Raw genomic sequence first — 25,328 nt, forward strand, 5'->3', positions numbered from 1 at the left:
CTTGGCGCTATCCGTAGTTTTCGACAACATAATGATGGCCGCTTTCGCTGGTAGCAGTAAAGGACCAGAGCTATCCAAAGCTGAGTACCTAAAACGTTATTTATCCGCCGATGAAGATGCCAAGAAATCAAAGGGGAAGCTTAAAAAGAAACGACGTAAGGTTCCTGAAAGAGGGTGAGTCCACTGAGACGTTGTAATCAAGCTGTTCCCGGACAGAGTGTGTGCGCGTGTTAGCCGTTAAGCTAGCTGAGGTCGCGCCACTCACTGCTTTAAACTCAGTGTTTTGAATGATAAGTGTCTATAGCGTAACCAAACTCATCTTTACTTCTCTCATTTAAGACTTAAAATAGTAGACGATGACATAGACTGGAGACAGATGGTCAATGAGGAGAAGGCGGTGGAAGAGGACGAAGACGAAGCTCCAGTGGTAAGAACTTAGAGCTAACGCCGTTTAGCCCGAGTCCATTCATTTTTAATGAAAACGCGTATTTCTGTTATTTACTTCAGGGATTCATAGGGTTAATGTATGGTTTATAATAAACGTCTTAATAAATCCGCATGTTGAGCAGATAATGTGGAAAACCTTAAAATGCATCTCAAATTTGCCAAACATTAGTGGTTCTTTTCCATTTTCTGAAACTTTATAGACAGAATGATTAATCGAGGAAATAATCAGATCAGCCCTACTTTTTTAATCAGTCGTATTTATGAGAAATCCTGATCACGGTATCTTAAGGCCCAGCAGAGTTCTTCAAATTTGTTGTTCTGTCTGACCCAAAACTTTCAAAACATTCAGCTTAATATCCTACAAGATAAAGAAAAGTGATTGATGATTGATTTACAACTTTGCCTATAATTCTCCAATACGAGAGGTATTACGGAGATAGTTACCATGGAACAATGGTGTGATGTTTGAATTTATATTGTCATTTTGCTGAATGTTATGTCTTGTTCTACTTAGATTGCTGAGGTGATTGATGATCGACCAGATGAGGTGAAGCAGCTGGAGGCCTTCAGAACCAGCAACAGATGGAGAGTGATTGGAGGTAATTGGCATTTGTGAAAGATGTAGAGAGAATCTGTGCCTGTGTGGTAAAGAAGATCGTTATTTACTTTGAATCTCTGTTCTTTCCTAATAGCTGATGAAGATAAAGACACAGGAGGGAGTCACCATGACTCACCAGAGCTGTCATCAAAGAGAGGGGGACATGATTCTCCTGTCAGAAAGACCCGACATGACTCTCCAGACGTATCCCCTCCCAGGAGAGGTCGCCATGACTCTCCAGACGTATCCCCTCCCAGGAGAGGTCGCCATGACTCTCCAGACGTATCCCCTCCCAGGAGAGGCCGCCACGACTCTCCAGATATATCCCCTCCCAGGAGAGGTCGTCATGACTCGCCAGACTTGTCACCTCCTCAACATTCAGGGAAATCAGGAAAGGTGCAAAGTAAAGGTGAGAAGCAATATTTGAGGCTGAGTCTGATTCTTATTGTATAGGACCAGGTGTTATGAACAAAAATAAAAACATCACAACAACTAGAAGAACCTCAAACTGTATAGTATATGTATATGTTGTTAAGTTAATAAGTTAAGTTGTCCTTTTGACATCTATTACATTTATATCTTGATAATTGAAGGCCACACTGAAATTCATTTTGCCATAGCTCTTTAAGTACTTAAGAACTCATTATGGGAAGACTTACTTTTAGTAAAGAATTGCTTGGAGTTTTAATGTGTATAATAATATTGTATATTATGATGTACAGGATAAAAAGTGAATAATATCATTATAGTGAAATGTGATAAATGGTAAATTAATACATGTATATCTCCATGTATTCAGTCAGCCTAATTCTTTCCTAGGTTTTTACCATCATTGTCTCATAGTGCAACTGGCCTAACAATTTCTTGCACATGAGAAAAGTACTTTTGGTTCAAGTGTCATATAAATACTTCATTAAACAACTAAGTATTTCTTTGTCAGATTCATCCCCCACCAGAAGGAAGCCCAGCGCATCACTGTCTAGTAAAAAGCGTTCACCTGATCCTCATCGGTCACCACCAGCAAAGAGGTCTCAGAACAGGCATGACTCAGACTCTGACCAGTCACCTCCACGCAAAAAGACGCTAAAGGGAGGAGCCTCAGACTCCGACCAGTCTCCTCCGAGGAGGCGTTCAAAACAAACACGAGGCTCTGATTCTGACCAGTCTCCACCCAGGAGGCGGCCGCAGAGTGGAAAGGACTCAGATGGAGATCTGTCACCACCTCGTAGACCTGGCCAGTCACAGGTGAGGAAACTGTTAGTTTGAGGATTAATATAAAATTTGATTCGCCTGTGTGTGTGTTTTCAATGTTTTTTTTTTTCCCTTCAGGGCCATAGGATGCTTTCTGGTGGGAAGGCAGGTCTGGTCTCTGTAGATGTTTTAAGGAAAGAGCAAGAAGAGAATCGACGCAGAGAAAGAAACAACCAGCCACTAGAAGGTTGGCACAGCTTTTCTCTTTTAAGATACTTTTCCTTCACAGCTATTGATGGCAGATCCGACAGGAATTTCCATCTCAGATCTGCATGACCTTGTATCTACATATACCTATTTTCCTGCTGTGAATAGATGAATCCCGCAACGCCCAGACTGTGTTCCGAGACAAGAGCGGTAAAAGGAGGGATTTGGATTCGGAGAGGGAAGAACAGAAGAGAAAAGCTGGAGAAAAAGCAGCAAAGGATGAGAAATATGCTCAGTGGGGGAAAGGGTGAGTCTGCATAAAATTTGCATACTTTACAGAAGGTTACTGAGGGTGATTGTGACCAGATTAAGAACTGAAATGCCCTATGTGTCGACTTTTTTTCCCATGATTTAAAGACAGCATGTGTTTATAGGTTGGCCCAGAGCCAGATGCATCAGCAAAAACTTGAAGATGCACTGCATGAAGCCCAGAAGCCGCTGGCACGTCACTACGATGACGAGGATCTTGACCGGATGTTGAGAGAGCAGGAAAGGGAGGGAGATCCGATGGCTGCGATGCTAAGACGGAAAAAAGATCGCAGTGCAAAGACACAAGGTGTTAAACATAACATACGTGTACCTTGGTCTTTGACCTGACTGATGCAAAATGGTTGTTTAGTTACAGTTCATATTGCAAACCATATTATTTTTGTTTTGCAGAGAAGCCTCGGTATAAAGGCCCAGCACCACCTCCAAACCGGTTCAATATTCTACCAGGCTATCGCTGGGATGGAGTTGACAGGTACAATGTGTGACTAACTGGGATGTATTTGTGATGGGAGTACTGTGGGCACATATAGCATATCCCTACTTCGTACTACTCCCCTGTATCTCATACCATTAAACAATTAATGGTATGTGATCACAGTTGTGGCTTCTGCATTGATCCTGAGCGTTATCGAAGGTTTGCTCTTGTGCATTGAATCATTGAGCTGAGGGTGTGATTGACGAATTAACAGCAGAATTTCACTTGTTTGTGTGTTGCAGGTCAAATGGTTTTGAACAAAAACGCTACACGCGGATAGCAGATAAAAAAGCTGTCCAGGAGGCAGCTTATAAGTGGAGCGTAGAGGACATGTAATGGCAATCAGAGACAGATAATTTAGGAGCAGAGGTGAAGCGCGGAACTGCTGAACGTCTAGAATTAGTTTAGAGGGATCTTCTAATTTGTGCTGTTGAAACAACAACAACTGCACATTAGACTCATCTACTCAGCAGAATAGACTTTGTTCACCTTTCCAAAGCAGTTTGTTACTGTACAAAAGATATCAGCTTATTACGGACTGGTAAACTGCAAATATAACTGTACATAACAGTGAAGTGACAGCATCTTTATGATTTTGTAAGAATTGATTTAATGTTCAACCAAAAGAGATGTGTTTTTCACTGTTTTATTAAATAATGTTTTTGTAAAGTGTTGTTGTGCCCCAAGCCTTGTTAGTTTCTTTTTCTAATGGGTTAGGGTCACATCTGCTGTGAGATCTTTTACACCTTCTGGTAAACATGCGTATTCTGGTTCTAGACTGAGGTCTCAAAGGTGGAGAATCTATATTATTGATTTTCCTACTACAAATTAAAATATCTGGGGTAAAAAAAGGATATTGGTGCTGAAATGCCATGGAAATTAAGAATACTTTGTACAAGACATTGAGGACATTTGAACATGGGTTTTATGGTGACTGGACCCTTTAGCTGCAGATCCATCTTCATGACAACTGAGCAAACTTTGATGAAGAGGATGGTGGTTCAATGGCTGAAAGCCATGAGTTTAGATTGTGTGATTATATTATGGCTTTATATTTCAAATAATTCGCCTTTATGCCTGTAAATATGCCTATTTCATTAATTCTGTTTTCATTTTGTGGTTTCTTTATATTTTAAAATACAAATTGCAGTGAGTGTTCTTGAATAGTAGTCCGGGTTACTACTGTCCACGGCATCTACAACTGGAGACGGTGTAAGCGATTTATTTATTGTTACTTTAATTCTGCACACTTATCAACAAAAATATAAATAACCGTATATGTGTCTTTATTTGCGTAAAATTACAAATGGGGGCAATTATCAGCACTGACTATGTAAAAAAAAGTGGGAATCTTTAAAACGTAACCGACTGGGCTCGTTTCATTACGGAATGTTTTGGGGGACGTACGCGCGACTGCTGGCTGTTCTCTGTCGAGGTAAAGGAGTAAAGAAAGAGTGTCTTCCAGCTTCATCTCGGTTAAAATGGTTGACTGGAGTCCGATAGCGAAGGTGTACGACCCGCTAAAAGCGGGCAGCATCGACGGTACGGACGTGGAGCCCCATGACCGGGCGATATGGAGGGCTATGGGCGCCCGGTACAAGCCCAGCAAGGGTGTTGTCGGAGACCCGCTGCTCACTCTGTTTGTGGCTCGTCTGAACCCCCAAACAACCGAGGATAAACTGCACCAAGTGTTCTCCAAGTACGGAGACATTCGGCAGCTCCGGCTGGTCCGGGACATCATCACGGGCTTCTCCAAAAGATACGCCTTCATTGAATACAAGGAGGAGCGGTCTGTCGTCCGGGCCCGCCGGGACGCCAACAAACTGGTGGTGGATCAGCACGAGGTGTTTGTGGATTTTGAACAGGAGAGGACTCTGAAAGGATGGGTCCCGAGGCGGCTCGGCGGCGGGCTGGGAGGGAAGAAGGAGTCCGGACAGTTACGGTTCGGCGGCAGGGACAGGCCCTTCCGTAAACCCATTAACCTCGGGGTCGGCATGGTGCAGGAACGGGGAGTTGGTGGTGGTGGAGGGAGGGAGTGGGACAGACAAGCCGCGAGAGACAGGGAGGACCGGGACCGGGACCGAGACCGAGACCGGGATCGACACAGAGAGGCTGAGTGGGGCAGCAGGGGGAGGAGAGATGACCGGGACAGAGGCAGAGAGAGGGACGACCGCAGACACGGTGACAGAAGCAGGCACCGGGACAGGAGATGAGGGTCATGTTTACCATCCAAATGTGATGTAAAGCATTGTCCAGCTGCTGCAGCTCGTCCAGTGGACGGATTTTAAGACAATTGGGCAGTGGAGGAAAATATGACTGCTTAGGCTTGTAGTCAGCACATGTAGAACTGGTCTATGGAAGTGTTATGAAAACCTTCTTATGGTGGGGTGGAATTGGTGTGTACTGTATGTTAATAGGAGGTCAACCTGAACTGGGCTTTTTCAGCTGGCACTCTTGAGTATTTCAGCATTTCCCAGTGAAATCTGATGTTGTACATCCTTGTAGTGTGCACTGAGCAGTTTGCATGTTGTCCAGCCACGTAAGGCCCACAAGCTTTGAAAACAGAATCTGCAACTAAATGGACAAAATGCCATTATACATATTACACACCTATACAGTACCTGTCCATCAGACTGAATGTGTTACACCGTTTGTCTCTTAAGACAATTCAGTCTTTATAGTGAAATCTGAGACATGTTTTTAGATTTCCTAAAGTGTGAAGATTAACAATGTGGCTTCTCCATGTCATACATGTTTTTCCTGATTTTTGGAGCGTCATACTTTTTGTGCAACACTGGTTTCATACTTGAGGGAAGAAAACCAAATTTGGCGTCTGTTTCTTGTCTCATACTTGAGGAAAACTGAGACAGGGAGATTTTCCTCTATTATTATTATTATTATTATGGGTTGCATTTGCTCAATGAAAGAGGTCATTAAATGTATTTTTTCTATTTTATATGTAGCCACTAGCAAGTTTGTTGTGGAATTGTAATACAGAAAATATAGCATCAACCAAATGTGATGCACAATTCTCAATTCTTAAAGTTGCAACTCCATTAATTACCATTAAAACTCTTTTGTTTAATTTTTGTTGTTAATTTCAATGACAGCAATAATGGCCACAAAATATATAAAGTCATGTACAGACACACAGGGAAATCACAGGAGGTCTGTCTTTTAACGTACACAGTGTGATTTAAAAGTTATCCAACTGTCCTGAAGTCTTAGCACAGCTGTTTAATCCCTGGTCCTGCCCACAGAAGCAGATTGTGTTTCAGTTATGAGTCACAGAGTGGATTGTTTTCTCTCAATCTGACCGCAAGTATGTCTGAAGTCATCAATATGCAATGCTAAGACAGGTCTGGTATTAGCATTAGTTGATTAAGTCTTATCCAGTGACTCCAAGCATTGCACAGCGTGGCGTGTGAACACATCACAGGCACTTTTATCTGATCAGATTGAGCTCGCTGCTGGAAGGTTTGTTGCCTGAGTTAAACCTGAGAAAAGAGTTAGAGCTGAAAAGAACTGATTACTTAGCAACACTGATGTAACACAATAAACAAAAGCAAGTAAAGAATGCAAATGCACAAATATACCAACCAAATGTGTTCCACGAAGGACCACATGTTGAAAAAGACAGATGTGCTGGATGTGGTTAGGGAAGGAGAACTCATTAACACAGAAACCTCCAACTTCCACTTCACTTCAATCATGTCTAAACTGTTTATTACTGCGCATTGTGTAGGAACAAACCTGGCTTTATAGCAATATGGTCAACTGGGACTGTTGAAGTACTGCAATCTTACATACAGCGTGTTAAAGACTATCTCTCAGAAGTCATTCGTGGTTGGGCGGACACGGCCGCTCTCCGCCTGCCAGGATACCTGGGGTTCATGATTGGCCAACCAGGGAAAGCCTCTCTTTGGACTGTGCTAAACTCGATCCTGTGAACCACAACATATGGACACTAATGAGCTGCTCTCCATGAGAAGCGATAGTACAATGAAATATTGATTAAAAACTTACTCTCACCTGAAGGCAGGGTTAATACCGATGTTGTCTGGCTGCGGGAGGGCAGGCGTTCGCCTCCTGCGGCAGGAGGATGGAGGAGGGAAATCCTTCTGATACTGAGACTGCATCTCTGTTGTGTCTTGTTCGTTTTTCACTGCTGTCGACCCTGTCTGATAGTGGTTGCCCTCTTGCTCGTCCTCCCCTGCTTCCCTGTCCCCGCTGCTGCTTTTTCCTCTTCCTGTTTGTCGGGAGGATGTGGGATGAGGACTTTGGGCCTCCTGCTGCGTGTTCTGGTCTCCTGAAGGGTGATCGTAAACTTGTTAAAGGTTTCATTTGAAACACAGTTATGAAATGTTCCATGAACCATCTCATTCCTTTGTCTTAAGAGGCAACATCTGGAAAAAATATCAAAACTGTGTTTATCTTCTCCCAGTATCATTCAGTTGCACTGTATGATACTAGTCCTCTTTAATTTTGATAACTGCTGTTTTTAATTATCAACCTGTAATGTCACATCTTAATGACTTAATGGATTTACAGTTACATTAAGCCTAAAGGCTACACCCTCATTCCTTCATCCAGCACTTTGCTGGTAATGTTTAATGTATTTGGGTCAGTAAAATCCAAATTAATTTAACATCTTGACACACACTAACAGCATTTTTACATGTAACCTTATAAGGATGTTTTTTTGTCACATTTTAAGTATTCATTACCTTGTTATTATTATTATTCCACTATAATGGCAGTGTTTTATTTATATTTCAGTTTGACTGATTAAACCTTTAAATGAAAGAAAAAACTCATAAATCACTTGCCCATATACACACAAAACACTGCCTGGCATGCCTACTGTCAATATTGAAACACTCATACGTCCACATAAACACAATTCATGGCTTATCTTCGACTGTAGACCTTTGCATCTGTCTTGTTGTGGGATGGGTCTGAAGCAGAAGGCCTCCCGTGACGTGGTCTCCATCTTAGCGGGAGTGTCCGGGTAGAGAAGATATCCTGAGGGGGAGGTCAGGACATGACAGAGAGGGTAAAAACACTTTCTTTTTAACACAACACTTTGGAGTAAGTCCAGTGAACACATCGTCACAGCTGGACTAACCTCACGCAAGATTTTCTGAAATCCTTCTAATCAGGCATTTTTATTTTAGTGTTTGAGCTGGAAAACCCCCAAGCTAGTTGGCTATCCTTGTTTAAATTATAGTAGTTGGTGGTGTAGGTCATGGCTCATTTAGGCCCATTTACTGACCGCAGTAAAAATAACTGTAATGACAATGACGCTAAAAGCTGAACTGATATCTGCGATAAGAATGTAATGTTTTATTTTTATTTATCCATTCAGAAAATTGCCCTGAGATTGAAGTGAAACCACAGTGAGCTTGTTAACAGGACTTCAGTGTTTAAATATATGATGAAGAAAAAACGTTTGATTCTGTTTAAGCTACGAGTAACTGATCCCAGATCATCCCTAACTTTTGTCTGATTCTGGGACGTAGCAGCAGCAAGCCTTTACCTGCCACTGTCGGCAGCTCCCCCCTGTAGGGTCGACTACGCAGAAAGAATTCGTGGCGGCGAGGTGGGTGTTGTGGGTTGGCATTTTCGATGAACATTTTCTCCGTCGGCTCCTTTCTCTGACTGTGCTGGTGGCCCACTGGCATCACCAGCAGTTCTGAGTCTTTGGTGTCTGGTACAAGAAATACTGTAAAAATGAGCACAGGTTCAGCAGCAGCACAGAGTAGCACTTCAGAAATGTCACTGTTTTTAATGTGTTTCAAATAACAACTAGTATAAAGGCTTAAACAGCTCTGCAGAGAGTTATTTACTGTATTTCTTACCTTACATGTAGAAAAAAGACAAGATGTGGTCCACTGCTGCAGTTTCACTACATACTGTCTACATTTCTCTGCACTGTGTGTATATGTGTGTCAGGCAATATACAGAGCTGCTTAAAGCTTGTTTACTGCAGTAGTCATGGCATCCTATTCTTCTCCAGTGACTGGCAGATACAGTAGTTACCAACTGAGACAATAAAGCAGCAGGACCACCAACAGAGAGTTGAAACTTTGCAGTGGCTGCTTGCACAGGCAGTTTTAAAGGGAAATGTAGTCTAGTATTAAAGGTTTTCAAGTAGAGCTGATTTAACAGGGGAACAAAAAAATACAGACTGACGCTTACCAGCAAGTTAAATGTGAGCCTTGTTTCCAAGGTAACATGGGTAAATTTTCAGGTCTTGAATAAATGACTCAAGTAAAATGTACAGTTGCAAATTACAGTGATGATAAATCTGACTGCAGTTGTGTTTAGAGACACACTCACCACGCTGTCAAAAAAAAGAAAAAAAAAAGAAAAAGAAAACATGCTGTCTACTCAGTGGTTGCCCCGGAGCACTTGGCCAGCACTCAGCAATGCTCTGTGCCTCCCATTTTTCTGGCATTAATCCCAGCTATATTACTTTCACATTAAAGGGTCTGTTCCAGCCTGTAACTCCTCTGTAGGAAACCTTATACTTGTGAAAATGTCATAAATCGTTTTACCTGATGCAGGTATTCTGTGGTGAGGGTGTTCCCGCAGACTTGCAGGTCACTTTCATTTGTGATACTGAGGTCAGACATTATTTTAACCTTATCTGCCTATGTGTGCATATTTTCACCAGCATACTGTGTGTGAGACTTGTTTTTAATTAAATCCTGTTTGCAGTTTGCACAGCAACAGCTCATAATAAGGTATAAGATAAGATAAGATAATTCATGTCTTATCTTTAAAAAACAAATCTCATTCACAATTTAGTTGTTCCAGACTGTTAATCCCATACCAAAAAATCCATGCAAAACATAGCAGAAACTACAGACACAAATTTTATAATCTATTTTATAAACATGCAATTGGTAGCTAAAGGTTTTCTTTTATTATTCACTGAATTATTTCAAACTGTCAGCATTTAATGGGAGATAATTGCAGGATATAGGGCAATGCATGTCAGCTGGTCATAATTCATTTATATGTCAAGAGATGTTGTTTACAGTCCTTGCACTTCAAGTCAGCACTTGAACTGGCATCTGACTCTTCCTTTCACTTCCCCTAAAACTTTAACTGCATTCAGCGCTTGCACTAAAACTCTTTTCAGGATTTCCTTTTTAGCTTCTTTTAGTACAACAGCTTTAAAGTCTTTTCAGTGCCCCAACTTCATTTGCTTTAAATGATTAGCCTGGCTGGATATTTTTTCTTATAATTAACAAATCCTTTGAAAAGAGAGATGACTTAGCCCTAGTTTTAAAAGATTTACATGTTGAGTAAGACCCAGTGAGCTTGGGTCTGGGTGCCAAAGACAGGGTAAAGAAGGGAAAAGTACTGCTTGATTTTATTCTTTTCTTCTTTTTTCTTTCTTTCTTATTTTTTCTTTGTTGTTTTTCATCATCTTCTTCTATTATTATTATTATTATTAGTAGTAGTAGTAGTAGTAGTAGTAATATTTGGCAAACTTTGCACTGCGCCAGCAGGAGTCTCCCGTTCCCATAGTAACAAGCCTTCAGTTAGAGCCGTACGTAGACTGAGTTAGCACCGCAGTCTCTGCCGACAGCTTTCTTGCGTCCAAAACTAAGCTCTAACTGCTTTCTATTTTTGTTTTCTATGCCAACTAAAGAGTCACCAAGAAGCAAAAGCGACGTTTTATTTGAATGTTTTAGTTTAAAGGGTGAGAGAGGCACTGTAGAGCTCGTCGTACAGCCTAGCCAAACTCTCTCTATCAGAGGCTCTGCTGCTTTTTCGGTGTCCGGAAGTTCTGTGGGAAAAAAGTGAGAAAGGCATGAAAAAAAGGAGCTGGAGGAGACTTTTGGCCGATTTTCTCCGAGCACAGTGAAGTACTGTTTTCTCTCGGAAATCCAGCGGAGCGGACAGAGGGCGCGTGTTTTTACTGTATTTATCTAATAAGTGGCAGCGTGTATTAATTTATCGATGGGTCTACCGACGCTGGAGTTTAGTGATTCTTTCCTGGACAGTCCGGAGTTCAGAGAACGACTGCAATGCCATGAGATAGAGCTGGAGCGCACCAACAGGTTTATAAAAGACCTCATCAAAGATGGAAACATGCTCATATCTGCCCTCAGAAGTAAGTGCACGTTGGTTGATCGCTTGTTTTGGGGGTTAAAAGTGTGTTATTCAAAGTTATTCAAGCAGCTGCACGGTCTGCTGCCTGATAACAGAGGGCAACCCAAGGCCATCAGTTCAAACAGAGTCAGTGTTGCGTTTAGCCTAGATTAGACTCAATAATAGTCAATAGTCTAATATGTTGACTTATGTTTGGTGCTATGAGCAGCACAGTTAGGTAAGTTATAATGTTACAAGAAGCAGGTAGTATGGGTTTTATAAGCTGTAATTAATAGTTAATACATTCTTTAGTGCTTAATAGATCTCAAATTAGCAATTAATAGGAACGACTCCAGGTTGTGCAGAATCCTCCTCCAGCATGACGCTCTTTAATTCATGGGCTACACGACACCCGGACCAAAATCCATTTATAAACTTCTTATTAACAACAAACTTATTATGGTATAACAATTTATTCACTTATACATAGAGTTTAGTTTAGTGCTGATCTCTGTGTCTCAGGCTTGAAATAGTTTAACTGTGGAAAGAACAATACAGTAAATGTTAAATGTCATTCTCTTCAACCAGTTTGTTATGTCTTGGTAATAACATGGCTGTGTGTTTTTGTTAATTTATAATGCACTTATAAATGTTGTTAAACCAACAGGATTTTGCACATTCTAAAAAGTCATCAGGTTTGCAGTTAAAAGGGTCTTGAGTTTCTTAACTTCTACTAAGCCATTAGAATAAAAGTTAGGGTCAGTCTCCTGCAAGTATACATTTTAATAAATAATTAATAAAAGGTTCTACAAGAATCTTTATTGGGATTGCTCTGAATTATATTTTCTCTGATCAAAAATGTATCACTGTGTTTTACTGATCAGATTATAAGACATTTAATAACTGACTGTGAAGGAAGAGATCTATTTGGTACCTTCTTATAACAATAAAAAGGAAAATGCTGGAAAGCTGGATGTATAACTGCTGCACAGATTGATGGTGGCTGTCATGTTCATATGAGGACTTTATAAACGCAGGTATACCTCGCACTTGTTTAGAGTTTCTTTTGATCACCTCAGGTGTAAGCTAAGACACACCTCCGTTTGTGGATGGCCATGGTTTCTTTGACTCACCTGCTGGTTGAAGTCATCGGCGTGAACGCAAGATGCTGCGTTTGACTACTGAAACAACAGGATTACTGCGTTGTTAACATGAACAGGTCACTGGCATCTCAACCACCAGTGCCGCCAAAATATGTTGTTACCATGGTACAGTGCTTTTGCTATTGGTGATAAACTCACATTTATTACCTTTACTGACTGGAAATTCTGATCTATTTGGAAAGCCTTTTCAAAATCTGGTAGAGTTTTCATCGGGTTCACCTCAAATCTGTGTGTTTTAGTGCCACAAATTAGATTTTCAATCAGGTTGAACAAGGCTGTCATAAAAATTAAGGTTAAAGTTTTGTAGGCATCTGACCACAAAGTCTTTGATCAACACAGTCCAACATCACCTAAGGGAAACATGTACAGCACAGTATGTGGACTGCTGTATGTAAGAGATTTGAACACAGTTCAATGCACATCTTAGATATTGGTAATTAAGGGCACAGAAATCTTTTTTGACCCTATAAATGACAGGTATATTGACTGAAGTGTTTGACTTACTAGTAATCAAAATTATAGCCCTGCTTTCCCCCTGTGTCTACAGTGTCTTTCATGCATCAAACCTGTCCACAGTTCCTTTGTGCTGATCTCCAGGCAGTAATCTGGTATGAACTGCTACTAAAGGACAGTTTAGTGGTTTCATTGTCAGTGTATAATGCAGTAATGTTACTGAAATAGTGCCTTACAGCAGCTGGTATTATGGGTGTGTGAGTAAGAGAATGCTGCCTTGTGGTGCCAAGTGTTTTTCACGTTCAACAGCAAAAGGCAGTATTAAACGTTATTATTGGAGTGTTGTTTGGACACGTAAACACAGTGTTCTGAGAGTAAAGCCAAGTGGAGATTGCTGCAAGGTGTGGCAGTTTCTTTGGATCAGACTTTGACACCTCATGTCTCGGCAGCAGATGATATGCAAGAAGGAATAAGTGATGTTGCTTGTAGCTTTATAGGGAAATGGGAGCACTGCATTGTGTTGAACCAAGAATGACAGTATGCAAACTCATGCCAAGAGCATTTGTGAACATAATGCAAAACTGTGAACTTACATTAGTTATGAATAAATGATGGCAGTAAGTAACTTGTTGTACCTGTTTTAAGTGACTGAATGAAATTTTCTATGTTTTTCTATCAGATCTCTCGCTTGCTGTTCAGCGCTTCTCTCAGTCTCTACAGGAGTTCCAGTTTGAATGTATCGGAGATGCTGAGACTGATGATGAGGTCAATATAGGTGAGATGAATAATGATCTAAAAGCTAGGAGCTGAGACTGCTACACATGTAGAATATGATCAGTCTTTTCACATTTGAGGTGTGTAATTTTCTTTGCAGCCCAGTCCTTAAAGGAATTCTCTCAGCTCTTGAGCACCATGGAAGAGGAGAGAAAACGACTGGTAAGAAGAATCATCTGTGTGTGTGTCTGAGAGAGAAAGAGAGAACCAAAAGTAGAGATCCTTATGTTTTATGTTTTTAAAGATAAAGGGAAAGAAGAAAAATTGAGGACATTTTGTTGGTTGTGACTTTGAGAATCACTTAAGTTAAATAAAAGTCTTGTGGTATGAGTTACACTGTATTTTATATAATGTAGATATGCTTAGTGCTTTAAAACTTTGTTCTTATCAATTAATCAGATTTAGGAGTGTAAATGTTTTTTGTAGAGATACTCATGCTTATTTACAAAAACTTACTTTTTACTGTCGCTGTGTACTATCCTTCTCTGCATGAAATACAATCATAAATAAAATGTTTGTGATTTATATACATTTATTTGGTCAGGAATAGAAAGCACAGACTTCTGAAGGGCCTTAGAAAGGAGTTACATGGTAAAGGATTCTCCTTGCTCAAGGCATCTTGTGCTGTTCTTAATATACCATTAGGCCAAAAAACCCTGTCTTTACCAAATTATCACCAAAGTCATTATCACCAAAGTCTAAACCAGTAGTTTCCTTTTTTCACAACTGGTTCTGCACTCTCTTTGTCTCTGCTTCATTGGGATGAAGCTGACCCAACTTGGGTACAGAGAAACACTCAACAAGTGAAAGTTTTTTGTCAGTAACAATCACTTGATGCGTCACACTGGCTTCCTCATGCCTGTGCTTTAATCTGGTTTTCCCACAAGTCTGATTCACACATTTGTAGTGAAAACTTGCTCCATGGTGATTCGGAAAAACGTTTTTGACTCAGAGACCCTCCATCAACCAGAGGCCTTTGTGTGGGAGTGACTGGAGTCTGGCACAGTTTGTGTAGGCACTCCTCTGCGCATGTGCAATGTATGTGTATTGTATGCTGACTTATGTATAGTCCTGTATGTGTGTGTGTGTGCCTTTGTGGCTGTGTGCATGGTCTGGTTACAGAGGAACCATGTGGAACCTATTCTGCCAATTCCCCTGCGAGACTGAGTACAGCCCTTACAGCCTGGGAAAGTCCATAAAAGGGTCCTGTGTGTGTTTGTCTGCAGTGTGTGTGTATATATGTGTGTGTTTTGCTTTTCCGCTTGGAGTGGCACCACTGCAACACTGCTTTCTACTATGCCTACTAATACCATCATTATCAAGTTGAAGGGCAATTCCAGCAAATGAGTTGCAGTAAACTACCTACCTGTTCAACCTAAAAGAACTATTATAGAGATGTGACAATGCCCCTCATTTTCCTAGTTTTCAGTTTCATCCCACTTATTGTTGTGTGCTAAAAAGAAGAAAAGAACATACAAAGACTTCTCTTGGTACTGGAGAAGCACCAAAATGAAGTGAAAGTGAAGTCATGATGCAGGGCTGGGAGGTGATTCAGAGTCTAATGCTTAAATCAGCTGGACAGCACAAAGCAAGACGTGACTGAGAGCTGTAATATCTAGACTCATGACTAAAGAGAACTGAGACTAAATACAAACACCAAAGTTCTGATAAACACTTCACAGCCTCGACATCAATCAACAGTTTTTTCTCCTACTCATTGTTACAGTTCGCTGTAAAAATATTACCACAATTGCACCATTATTATTTTAGGTTTGGAGGTTTTCTGGTGAAATTTGCAAGACTTGGCTCATATAACTGTGAAGGATCTCAGTCATCCAGGTCATTGTATATCCAGAGAGGCTGTTTTGTTATGAGATTAGTCTGATAAAAGTTACACAGTTTCACAAGAGTGAAAATGGACTTATTTCAGACAGACTTGGTTTAATTTCAGTGAAATGTTGTGCATCCACCCCTGCTAATTTGTGTTACTACTTTTCCTGGAAGAAAAGCTAATGTTTTGGCCCCGTTCTAGTTTCATCTATTTGAACCTAGATTTTTTTTCTGTGACTTAGATAACAATCCTAAAATACTCATTCCACTACACTGCATGATGCAGGCTCCCAGTTAACTGAAATATTAGATGAGATCATCCTAAAAATAGATTAAGAAAATTTCAGTTTTAGCTTTACTTATATGCAACAAATTTGACAGTTGATGATAGACTGGGTTAACATCTTCATTTGAAGTGAGTGATACACAGGGACCTTGTAGTTGTGGGATTGAATATGACTTTTTCTGTGTGTTTAGTGTTAAATCTACCCATAAATAAAACAGAAATCTAAAAAAAATTGTCTCTTTAAAATGAAATTGGCAGAAAAGTGAGGGACAGACATCTATTGAGCAATGAGATTGGAGAAAACGTTTTTTAAGTAAAACACTGAAGTCACCACAGCAGCCTGTCTTAGAACAGTGACTGAGATGCTGTCTTATTTGTACTGCTGGTTTCAGTATTTACTGTTACAACACACTGAACTGACGGCTGTGGTTTTTTCCTCTCTCAGATCCAGAATGCCGATGACGTGCTGATCTCACCACTTGAGAGGTTTCGTAAGGAGCAGATCGGAGCTGTTAAGGTACTATTTATCTGCAGTTGTTGGGAATTAAAGGGTAACTTGAAAGCTTAGTAAATAATTAACACAAAGTACCTGAACCAGTTAACGTTTGCTTTTATGGTTTTACATAAAAGAAGCACAGGCGATATTCAAAACTTCTTATGTCCCTGCTGAGGTTTTTGACCAGGTCATTATGTGATTCTCAGTTCATTAAGCCTGTTGCGTTCATTAGTTATCTAACTCTGGGGGTGATGATCATCTCGCTCTGGTCTGGTCCCACTCTGTCTCTCAGTAAATGGACAGAGAATCCAATTTGTTCAGATAAAGCAACGAATCACAGTCCAGTGTCAGTAGCAAGGTCATGGGAACGGACGCTGGGAGGCAAGACAGGGAACGCGTCACAGACAGAGAGATAGTTGAAGTCAGTGAGGCAGTGTAAACACAAAGTGAGTCTGGTGTCTGGTTTCAGCAGCTGTCTCAAGTCTTAAAATTCAGTTTTTGTCATTTTTTTCCCCTCTGCTCTCTTTTTAGACAGAAATAGAGACAGAGAATGCAGTGTCACATGGTAGGCAGGGTTTAAGAAATAGAACTGGCCGCAGCTAAAACTAATCCTGAAAGTGAAATCACAGTTCGTTTCCCTGTGTTTATCGTTGTTTGTGATCTACGCCTCAGCCTGTAGAATGTAGCAGGGGTATGTGAGCAGTACATCCTCACACTGATGTTGAGCAAGAGACTTGAGCTGGACATGGAGTTTGTGGCTGCAGCTGTTGTGGAAAATGGCTGTCATCCTAAATATTTTGGCAGAGTCTCTTCATTTAGATTATTAATGGTCCCACTGGACTTAGTCATACAGCTTTTTGGTCCCTCAAAGCGAGAACATTTGTTCATCCCAAAATCTTCATCCTACTGAACTTTTGTCACTTTTGAAAAAAGTGGATGTTGTGCAGGTATTTTCAGGGATGCTGTGATCTCACTGCAGACTTGTGGCATTTTGGTATTTTTCACCACACTGGCAGCGAGGCTCCAGGGAATGCAGTGTCAAAGTTTTGGTCGGTCGGTTGGCCCACCACTGTGAATGTCTGTTTAGTACAGACATTTGTGGTCTCAGGATATATCTTACTGACAGTATTGTAACTCAGGTATTGTAACAGCACCACAACTAAAAAAATGTAATCCCTGTAAAAGATATGTAAAAGGCTGGGAAACAGGAGGTATACAGTGTGACATTCTCAGTGTTTATTAGCTGATGTAAAAACTCACAAGCTCGCTTTTATTTATTGCTTATGTCCTCCTCCTGTCTCCCCCAGGAGGGAAAGAAGCAGTTTGACAAGGAGACAGAAAGGTACTACTCTGTTCTTGAGAAACACCTCAGCCTTTCCTCCAAAAAGAAGGAAACACAGCTGCACGAGGTAAACGCTCAGATTCCCACAAATCACACACCTACTGTAGTTCCTTCCATGTGTGTTAGATAACATTAAGTTCTATAAGTGTGCTATGGCTGTTTTTGTTGCAGGCTGACTCACAGATGAGTAAGGACAGGCAGGTTTTTTATGATGCATCGTTGCAGTATGTCTTCAAGATCCAAGAAGTGCAGGAGAGAAAGAAGTTTGAATTTGTGGAGCCGGTGAGTTCACATAAAAACATTATACTCAACTGTGTACTGTGTATTTCATTTGGAACACAGGACTTTTTTTTCAGTATCAGCCCTTTGCCTCCTGTGTTGAGTTGTGTGCATACAGATATGATCATGGAAAGGCATGTAAGCCAGGTTCTGAAAAACACACATTACACACACTGTTTGGCCAGTGATAAAAATGTTTTAATCACTCATATCAGTAAAGCCCACTTCCCGTTGCTGTAGCAGCACTTCCTGTATGGATATCTTTTCCGCTGGACAGAGAGGGAAACACTTTGTTGTAAAGTAAACAAGGGTAGAAGATCAAACAACAGGCAGAGTTTGGGGGTTTTTCTCCTGTAAAGGCTATTTTGATTGATCGAGCAGACGACTGACAGTCATTCTTTTGTAATCCTCTCATTATGCTCTAAACCTCCAAACCCCCACCTAACATTTTTTCCTGCGGATCTCTCTGTCTGCTCTTCAGCTATTAGCCTTCCTGCAGGGTTTGTTTACATTCTACCATGAGGGCTACGAGCTGGCCAGTGAGTTTGAACCCTACAAGCAGCAGCTTCAGTTCAACCTGCAGAATGTAAGTGTGCGTCTTCTGCAAACCTCTAGACCAGATCTGGGTCTTATATCACTTGTGAATAGTAATTTTAACTAGTTTGTTCCATCTGGTCTACCTGCCTCTGAATCCATAAAGAGAGAGTATTTGAAAGGCAATTTCAGATGCATCTGGCGCAACCTCTGCCAAAGTGGAAACCTCAGGCACCTGGTACACGTAGCATGTTGAAACACAATGTGAATTACTTTTAACCACAGTTTAAATGAGACTTGATTTAGTAGACTAACACATTTTACTGCTCAACGGTTCACACTTGGTTTGACTGGTTTACCTGGGAAGTGACAAAGTTAGGATGATCAGAAGATTAATAGGAATCCTGAAATCAGTTATGTCTAGATTGAAAAAACAGACTGAGTCATTATCAGCCCTTTCAGTTGCTCCTCCATTTTAACTTCTTGAAACATCTGGAAATACCTAGAAAATTAAACTGCAGTTTACCTTTGCATTTTAGTGCAAGCTTGTATGTCATTGTTGCAGCCTTATGGTTTGGGATCTCAGATATTTTTTTCTTTTTAGATAAAAGCAGGCACTTTTTAACATGCAAATGAGAAATCAATGTACTGCTTGAATTTACAAAATAAGGGCTCAGATAAGCATCATTACAAAGACTTGTAGTAATTTACTCAGCTGGGATAATTAACCATGCCCTCTTTTAAACAATTTTGTATGTTTATTCATATAAATATGTATGTAAGCCTCCTTCTCCATCCAGTTTCTTACGCATATGTTTGTTGTTAAGGCTCGCAATAACTTTGAAAGTACACGTGCTGAGGTGGAGAGGCTGATGAAGAGGATCCGATCGGCAGAAGAAGATTTCAAAGCCCCCAGTTGCTTTACCATGGAGGGATATCTGTATATACAGGAGAAACGTGAGATACACAGAAATCATATTTTCTCCTCTCTCTCTGTCTGTATCTCACTTATGCTGTCAAGAAACTCAAACTCAAGTGCACATGCGTGAAAATGTGTGTCATGTATTATAGGTCCATTGGGCAGTGTGTGGACCAGATACTACTGTACTTATGAAAAAAGCTCCAAGATGTTCACCATGAGCAACACAGAGGCCAGACCAGCCAGCAGACAGGTGAGCTGGCAGCACAGATGTGTACCTGTAACCATACCTGTGTTTTTAAATGTTTTAGACCACTCCCTCAAAAGTAGTTTTAAGTAGGGGCTGTTTTGGAAACACGGTGCTCTTCAGTATCTGACATAAAGGTTTTGCATGTTGTTCCCAGAAGCACTTGAATGCTCTGAAAACAAGAAGTGCTGCATTATCATGAGCTACTAATGCAACTTTAACAAAAACAAAAATGTGTTTTGGTTTGAAAAGTAAGTAGAAAAACACAAATATGAACCTTAACATATTGAGTCAGGTTTTTAAGTTTCTTTCCTACAGTATCAAAAGCTCAGACTTTGTGAGAATCCTTTAATGCAACACATTGATTGCATCTCTCTGTTAACAGAATGGTGTTGTGAACGGTGCCCCGGAGATGTTCAGGCTGCGCTCGTGTGTCAGAAGGAAGACTGATTCAATCGACAAACGCTTTTGCTTCGACATTGAGGTGGTAGAGAGGTGAGAGGGACAGATGAATGAGGGGTGTGTGTCCATAACACACATCTGTCTGTGGAATAAATAAATTGAGATATGGGTACTGTTGGATTGTGCTCAGGTAAAATGACCTGTCTTTCTCTGCAGACATGGCGTCATCACCTTACAGGCGCTCTCTGAGGCCAACAGGCGGCTGTGGATGGAGGCAATGGATGGAAAAGAACCTGTATGAATATATGCATCATTTAATAAATAATAACAATTATACAGTATCATCAGGAAAGCTTGTAGTCTGCAGTGAAAGTGTGCTCAAATTGTGACAGACTTATGCTGCAGTTAGGAGTCATTATTTCATTGTTGTCAATGAAACTCACTTCTTAACAAGAACAAGATCTTTATGAAGCCTCACAGCATTTGAAAGTAATGCTAACACAGGTTTACATTATATATCTGTTGTTCTCTTTCTTTCTACAGATCTACACATTACCTTCTTTACTCAGCAAAAAGGAGGAGAGTAAGTACCATGATTTATTCTGTTCTTAAAAGGGGGGTTTGTTTCAGTTCAGAAGAATTACTTTATCTATTATTATAGATTAACGCAATGTTTGTTTTTTGTTTTGTTTTACAGCATTTCTTAATGACGCAGGTTTCAACTTTGTTAAGAAGTGTATTGAACTGGTGGAAACAAGAGGTATTCCTCCTCTGTAAAATGAGTATTATCATGATTGAACTGATTCTATAAGTACTGTAGCTAAAGGGTAAAATTACCACACATGTTAAAACATGTCTGACATGTCGTGTGTGTGTATAGGTATTACCACCCTGGGACTCTACAGGACTGGAGGAGTCAACTCCAAAGTGCAGCGGTTGATGACGAGTGTGTTTGGTAAGAAATACCCTGCTTTCCTCTGTATTAAGTAATTTCCTGCATGGGAAGCATGAGCACCACCAGTTAAAACAGTTAAAACTATAGATGAATCATGAAGTCTGTACTTTCCCGTAGCGGCCACAGCTCCCCCTGACATGCAGCTGGACGCAGACGCCTGGGACAACAAGACCATCACCAGCGGCCTCAAGAATTATTTCAGGTAATATACTGTAAAGTTCAAAACAGCCTTTCTGAATAATGCCTCTCATGAATTATGAATTCAGGATTTCTTATGTGTATGCAGGTGTCTGGCAGAACCTGTGCTGACCTATAGACTGCATAAAGAATTCATAAAGGCTGCAAGTAAGATCTGCTTCTTTGAAAGTAGCATGATAGGCACAATCAGTGATTATTTCTACGGTGTTTGGATTTAATTTACTGCCTCATACCATATTACTGTATATGTCATGTAGCATAAGCATACTATGTGACCCTTTCATCTGAATCATATCCCTTTCCTTGTTTCTCAGAGTATGATGACCAGAAATACAGAGTGAGAGCCATTCATGCTCTTGTTCACAAACTACCAGAAAAAAACAGAGCCATGTTGGACCTCTTAACCAGCCACCTCCTCAAGTATGTACATATTACTACTCTTACAGATTACATTTAAAATTTCATTAAATTGAGACCTTTTAAGAAATGTTTATTTGCTTTAGCTGTACATATCTCAAATTTGCACAAATAAGTGTGATTGAAAATATATTAATAAAATAAAATGATAAACTAGCAGGACTGCAAGTCTAGATGTGATTGCTTGTTAAATTGTTTTTGTGTTTCTGTTTTATTTCACACTTTGTCTCTTACTTCGCTGTTAAATGATATAGGACATAATAAAAATGTGTGCTTATCGTGTGTGTGTGTGTGTGTGTGTGTGTGTGTGTGTGTGTGTGTGTGTGTGTGTGTGTGTGTGCAGAGTGTCCTCTCACAGTGACCAGAACCTGATGACTGTGTCCAACTTGGGAATGATCTTTGGCCCCACGTTGATGAGGTCACAGGAAGAGACTGTGGCTGCCATGATGAACATAAAGTTTCAGAACATTGTAGTGGAGATTATCATTGAAAACCATGATAAGGTACGCCTACACATAAGCATACACATTACCTACACTCTTTCTCACACACACACACCTGACATAATGTATGTTCCTATCAGATCTTTGGTGAGGCCCCAGACCTCTCGCTGCCGTTACCTCAGGCTCCGTCCTCTCGGTCGACTCCTCGGAGGAACAAGGCCATCTGCCTGTCATCTGGAAAGAGGAAGGCTCGTCTCTACCCTCCTGCTCTCTGCCTGGCCGACAATGACAGTGAGTACTGTGCTGAAATACAGAGATAGCACTGTCACATGCATTCTTAATGAGTTATGTAAAAATGCTATATAAATAAAGTTTTTATCATTATTATTAAGTTGAGCTTGATTGACATTAGTGGGCTCATCATCATCATTTCTGCTCTTTATGTGACGTGTTTCCATTTCTCCCTCCAGGTGACACATTCAGTAGCAGCCCCAGCACCACTCCAATGGGTAGCCAGGAGTCTCTGTCCTCGCATTCCTCTGAAAAGAACGGATTGTCTCAGACCTCACCTCCGTCCTCTCCTGCTGCCGAGCCCGGCTCGTCCTCCCCAGCGCCTGCATCTCCTCCAGCAGCTTCCGCCTGCTCCCCCTCCCACAACTGCTCAAATGAGAAGGATCAGAAACACCCGACAGATAGCACCACCTCCCCTCACCTCACGCCTTCCTCCTCCTCCTGGACTTCCTCCCAGCTCACTCCAGCCCAGCAGACTTCCTCTGTGTCCTCCTCCACATCCTCTTTACTCTCTGCAGAAAGGAGTCTGTCTGTCAAAGGAAACTCAACTGCCTCCTTGTCATCTGTTAAAGAGTCGAGATCTCCCTCCAGAGCCTCCACCCAGCATGCTTCAGTGGAGTGCGCCTCCTCTCTCAGGGAGGGTCAGCCTGTTCAGAGAGTGTCATCTGTCTCCTCTCTGAAGAGCATTAATTCGGTGGATCAAAGAAATGCACCAACTTCCGCTGTCACAGAAACCAGAGTGACAGACTCTACCTCTCCTCGGCAGCACAGGACTTCGTACAGGACTGCCTCCTCCTCCTCTTCCTCCTCCTCCTCACTGTTTCCCTACCAACTTTCCACATCTTCCTCTCTCACCTCCCTACACATCTCTGAGGGTGCGTGCATTCGTTTTGTAGTTGCAAAAATACAAAGATGAAGCTGTAGGATAAAGTCTGATGACAGTGTTAAATGTTTAAATATCTCTCGCTTCCCTGTTTCAGTGCTGATTTCTTGTGTTTTATTACAGATTACAAAAGCTGTCATGGATCAGTACAGAGTCTCATGTCGCTGGACCCACGAGGCGCAACACACACACGTAAAACTTCACACGTCCGGTGTGGCTCAGATCTGACTGCAAAACACTCTGAGGCCTCATCCAGTAACTGTTACCAGAGGCCTGGATCATTGTGAGTGTCTCAAATTTTGGAGAAAACGAGAATGCATGGCTGACTCAAGAGGCAGTCATCTAAATATAAATAAACACATTTTTCTCCGTGACATCTCAGCCATTATTGGTCTGATGATTACTTTTTTCTAATTGGCTCAAGACCTGCCTGTATTAATAATAAGTTGTTTTGTTTTTAAATGCTGATAGCATGGTTTTGAAACAGACATACTTGCAGTAAAAACTGGAAATGGTCTCAGGAAGTGATAGTTCTGTGTTTGTGTGTTATAGATTGTCAGTTGAACTACCACAACGTGAGAGTTCAGTATTCTCCTCAGCATTAGACATATGTTCCTCAGGAAGGTATGTTGTTTTTAATTTTGCTTGTGGCACAGATTTTTTATTATTGAAGCCTGAATTCATAAGTAAAAGTAAAACTTATCGATGCATAAAATCCTCCTGCGCTTGCTTTCAAAATCTCTCTTTTCTCTGATTTTTCATCTCTCAGGGAAGCAAAAGCTCTTTACTCCTGTGAAGCAGAGCACAGCCATGAGCTCAGTTTTCCACAGGGGGCGCTGTTCTCAAATGGTAAGAAAACTACTCACAGGTTTTACACCTTGTTTTAACATCTGTTTTTCTATATCCATAATCCCAGGTTCAGATGAGGAACTAGGTGTTCAGGGGCCACATGTGTAAAAGTCTGTATTGATTTTGATTAATCATTTAATCAATCAATAGAATAACTACTTTGACAAACACTGTGAGACTGTTTGGAATCATCATGACTTGAATGAGTGCTTGGCTGCACATCATGTCTTTGTATGACCCAGGAGTGAGACAGTTGTAGTTTACCAATCATGTACTGTATGTTGTTCATTTAGAGAGTGTACAGTTCACTGTAAATCTGTGGTATGCTAACATAACCAACAGGATATCATTAAATTTGCTTAGAAGTAGAGAAATGTCCATGTCTTAAGAAGTTTTGGGGCATCTGTGTAAGTCATTATATAAGATGACGTTTGATTGTTTTATGTATGAGGGTCTTTTTTTACTTGCTGAGTTGCGTTGTTTGTGTCTGCAGTGTACCCGTCTGTGGAACCAGGTTGGCTTCAGGCGACGTACAACGGCAGAACAGGCCTCATACCTGAAAACTATATCACCTACATCTGACACACCTGATGACGTCATCGCCGCATCACTGAATAACACAACGATCTAACTTAGACTTTAGGGATCTACAGTGCATACATTAACAACTCTGTGCTGCTGATCAAAGATATATTTATCTTGTAACTGTGACTGCTATCACTGAACAGTATGTATGTCAGACTACTGTGGCTGGATCTGAATGATGTGTGTACTGTATGTATATCTGACTACTATATCTGAACCATGTTATGTGTTATTAAGCAGCTTATAATACAGTAGATGTTAATATGTGACACGTTGATTTCACTTGATCAACATTATCAGCTCCTCTTTTATGTTTGTGTTCAGCCTGAGAACGCTACATGAAATGTGTCTGCAAGGTACATGTGAACAGTATTTTTCTATCGATCTTGGTAATTTATGTGTTTGTAAATAATCATGTTAATGGTATAACTGTCCAGAGATGAAGTGTTAACACGTCTGTCCTGGAGCAGTATGAACTGTTGGTCTAAGAATCAATCTGACCATAACACCTTCCTCCTACTGCCTCCTACTGTCAGATTTCATGCTGCCTAAATAAAGGACAAATACGAAAATTAGCTTGTGTTTGTAGATTCAGTTTAAGTTTAGTATTATTTTGTATGATTAT

At 40.8% G+C, this 25,328-nt stretch overlaps 4 protein-coding genes across 5 annotated transcripts; 3 read left to right on the forward strand and 1 right to left on the reverse strand.

The window, feature by feature from the left end:
• bud13 (BUD13 homolog) lies at positions 1 to 3,922 on the forward strand. Of its 2 annotated transcripts, XM_051078520.1 has the most exons (11): positions 1 to 174; positions 340 to 427; positions 962 to 1,046; positions 1,140 to 1,268; positions 1,308 to 1,454; positions 1,986 to 2,290; positions 2,375 to 2,483; positions 2,612 to 2,750; positions 2,878 to 3,059; positions 3,164 to 3,245; positions 3,491 to 3,922. In XM_051078520.1, exons 1-11 carry the CDS (start codon positions 32 to 34, stop codon positions 3,582 to 3,584), a joined length of 1,503 nt encoding a protein of 500 aa, XP_050934477.1. In that variant the 5' UTR covers positions 1 to 31; the 3' UTR covers positions 3,585 to 3,922. The 2 variants fall into 2 exon arrangements, with proteins under 2 accessions (XP_050934477.1, XP_018547973.1); XM_018692457.2 differs by having other exon boundaries at positions 2 to 174; positions 1,140 to 1,454.
• Positions 3,923 to 4,595: 673 nt separating this feature from the next.
• snrnp35 (small nuclear ribonucleoprotein 35 (U11/U12)) lies at positions 4,596 to 7,910 on the forward strand. Its single transcript, XM_018692459.2, has one exon. The coding sequence runs from the start codon at positions 4,730 to 4,732 to the stop codon at positions 5,459 to 5,461; it is 732 nt and encodes a 243-aa protein (XP_018547975.1). The 5' UTR covers positions 4,596 to 4,729; the 3' UTR covers positions 5,462 to 7,910.
• Positions 7,072 to 9,571, reverse strand: si:dkeyp-69c1.9 (uncharacterized). The gene is made up of 5 exons (XM_018692461.2): positions 9,110 to 9,571; positions 8,788 to 8,973; positions 8,178 to 8,273; positions 7,281 to 7,557; positions 7,072 to 7,192 (listed from the first exon to the last, which is right to left on the reverse strand). The coding sequence occupies exons 2-5, from the start codon at positions 8,930 to 8,932 to the stop codon at positions 7,072 to 7,074; spliced, it is 639 nt and encodes a 212-aa protein (XP_018547977.1). The 5' UTR covers positions 8,933 to 8,973; positions 9,110 to 9,571.
• A 1,243-nt stretch (positions 9,572 to 10,814) lies between these two features.
• On the forward strand, positions 10,815 to 25,278 carry arhgap42a (Rho GTPase activating protein 42a). The gene is made up of 24 exons (XM_018691979.2): positions 10,815 to 11,379; positions 13,653 to 13,748; positions 13,848 to 13,909; positions 16,309 to 16,380; positions 17,667 to 17,768; positions 17,873 to 17,983; positions 18,462 to 18,566; positions 19,342 to 19,471; positions 19,586 to 19,686; positions 20,066 to 20,175; positions 20,299 to 20,377; positions 20,626 to 20,665; positions 20,780 to 20,842; positions 20,963 to 21,037; positions 21,155 to 21,239; positions 21,324 to 21,382; positions 21,550 to 21,655; positions 21,996 to 22,155; positions 22,236 to 22,386; positions 22,566 to 23,261; positions 23,393 to 23,552; positions 23,822 to 23,893; positions 24,039 to 24,118; positions 24,612 to 25,278. Exons 1-24 carry the CDS (start codon positions 11,226 to 11,228, stop codon positions 24,698 to 24,700), a joined length of 2,958 nt encoding a protein of 985 aa, XP_018547495.1. The 5' UTR covers positions 10,815 to 11,225; the 3' UTR covers positions 24,701 to 25,278.
• Positions 25,279 to 25,328: the final 50 nt, after the last annotated feature.

The sequence above is a fragment of the Lates calcarifer genome, linkage group LG20 (genome assembly GCF_001640805.2).
Source record: "Lates calcarifer isolate ASB-BC8 linkage group LG20, TLL_Latcal_v3, whole genome shotgun sequence".
Classification (NCBI taxonomy): Eukaryota; Metazoa; Chordata; class Actinopteri; family Centropomidae; genus Lates; species Lates calcarifer.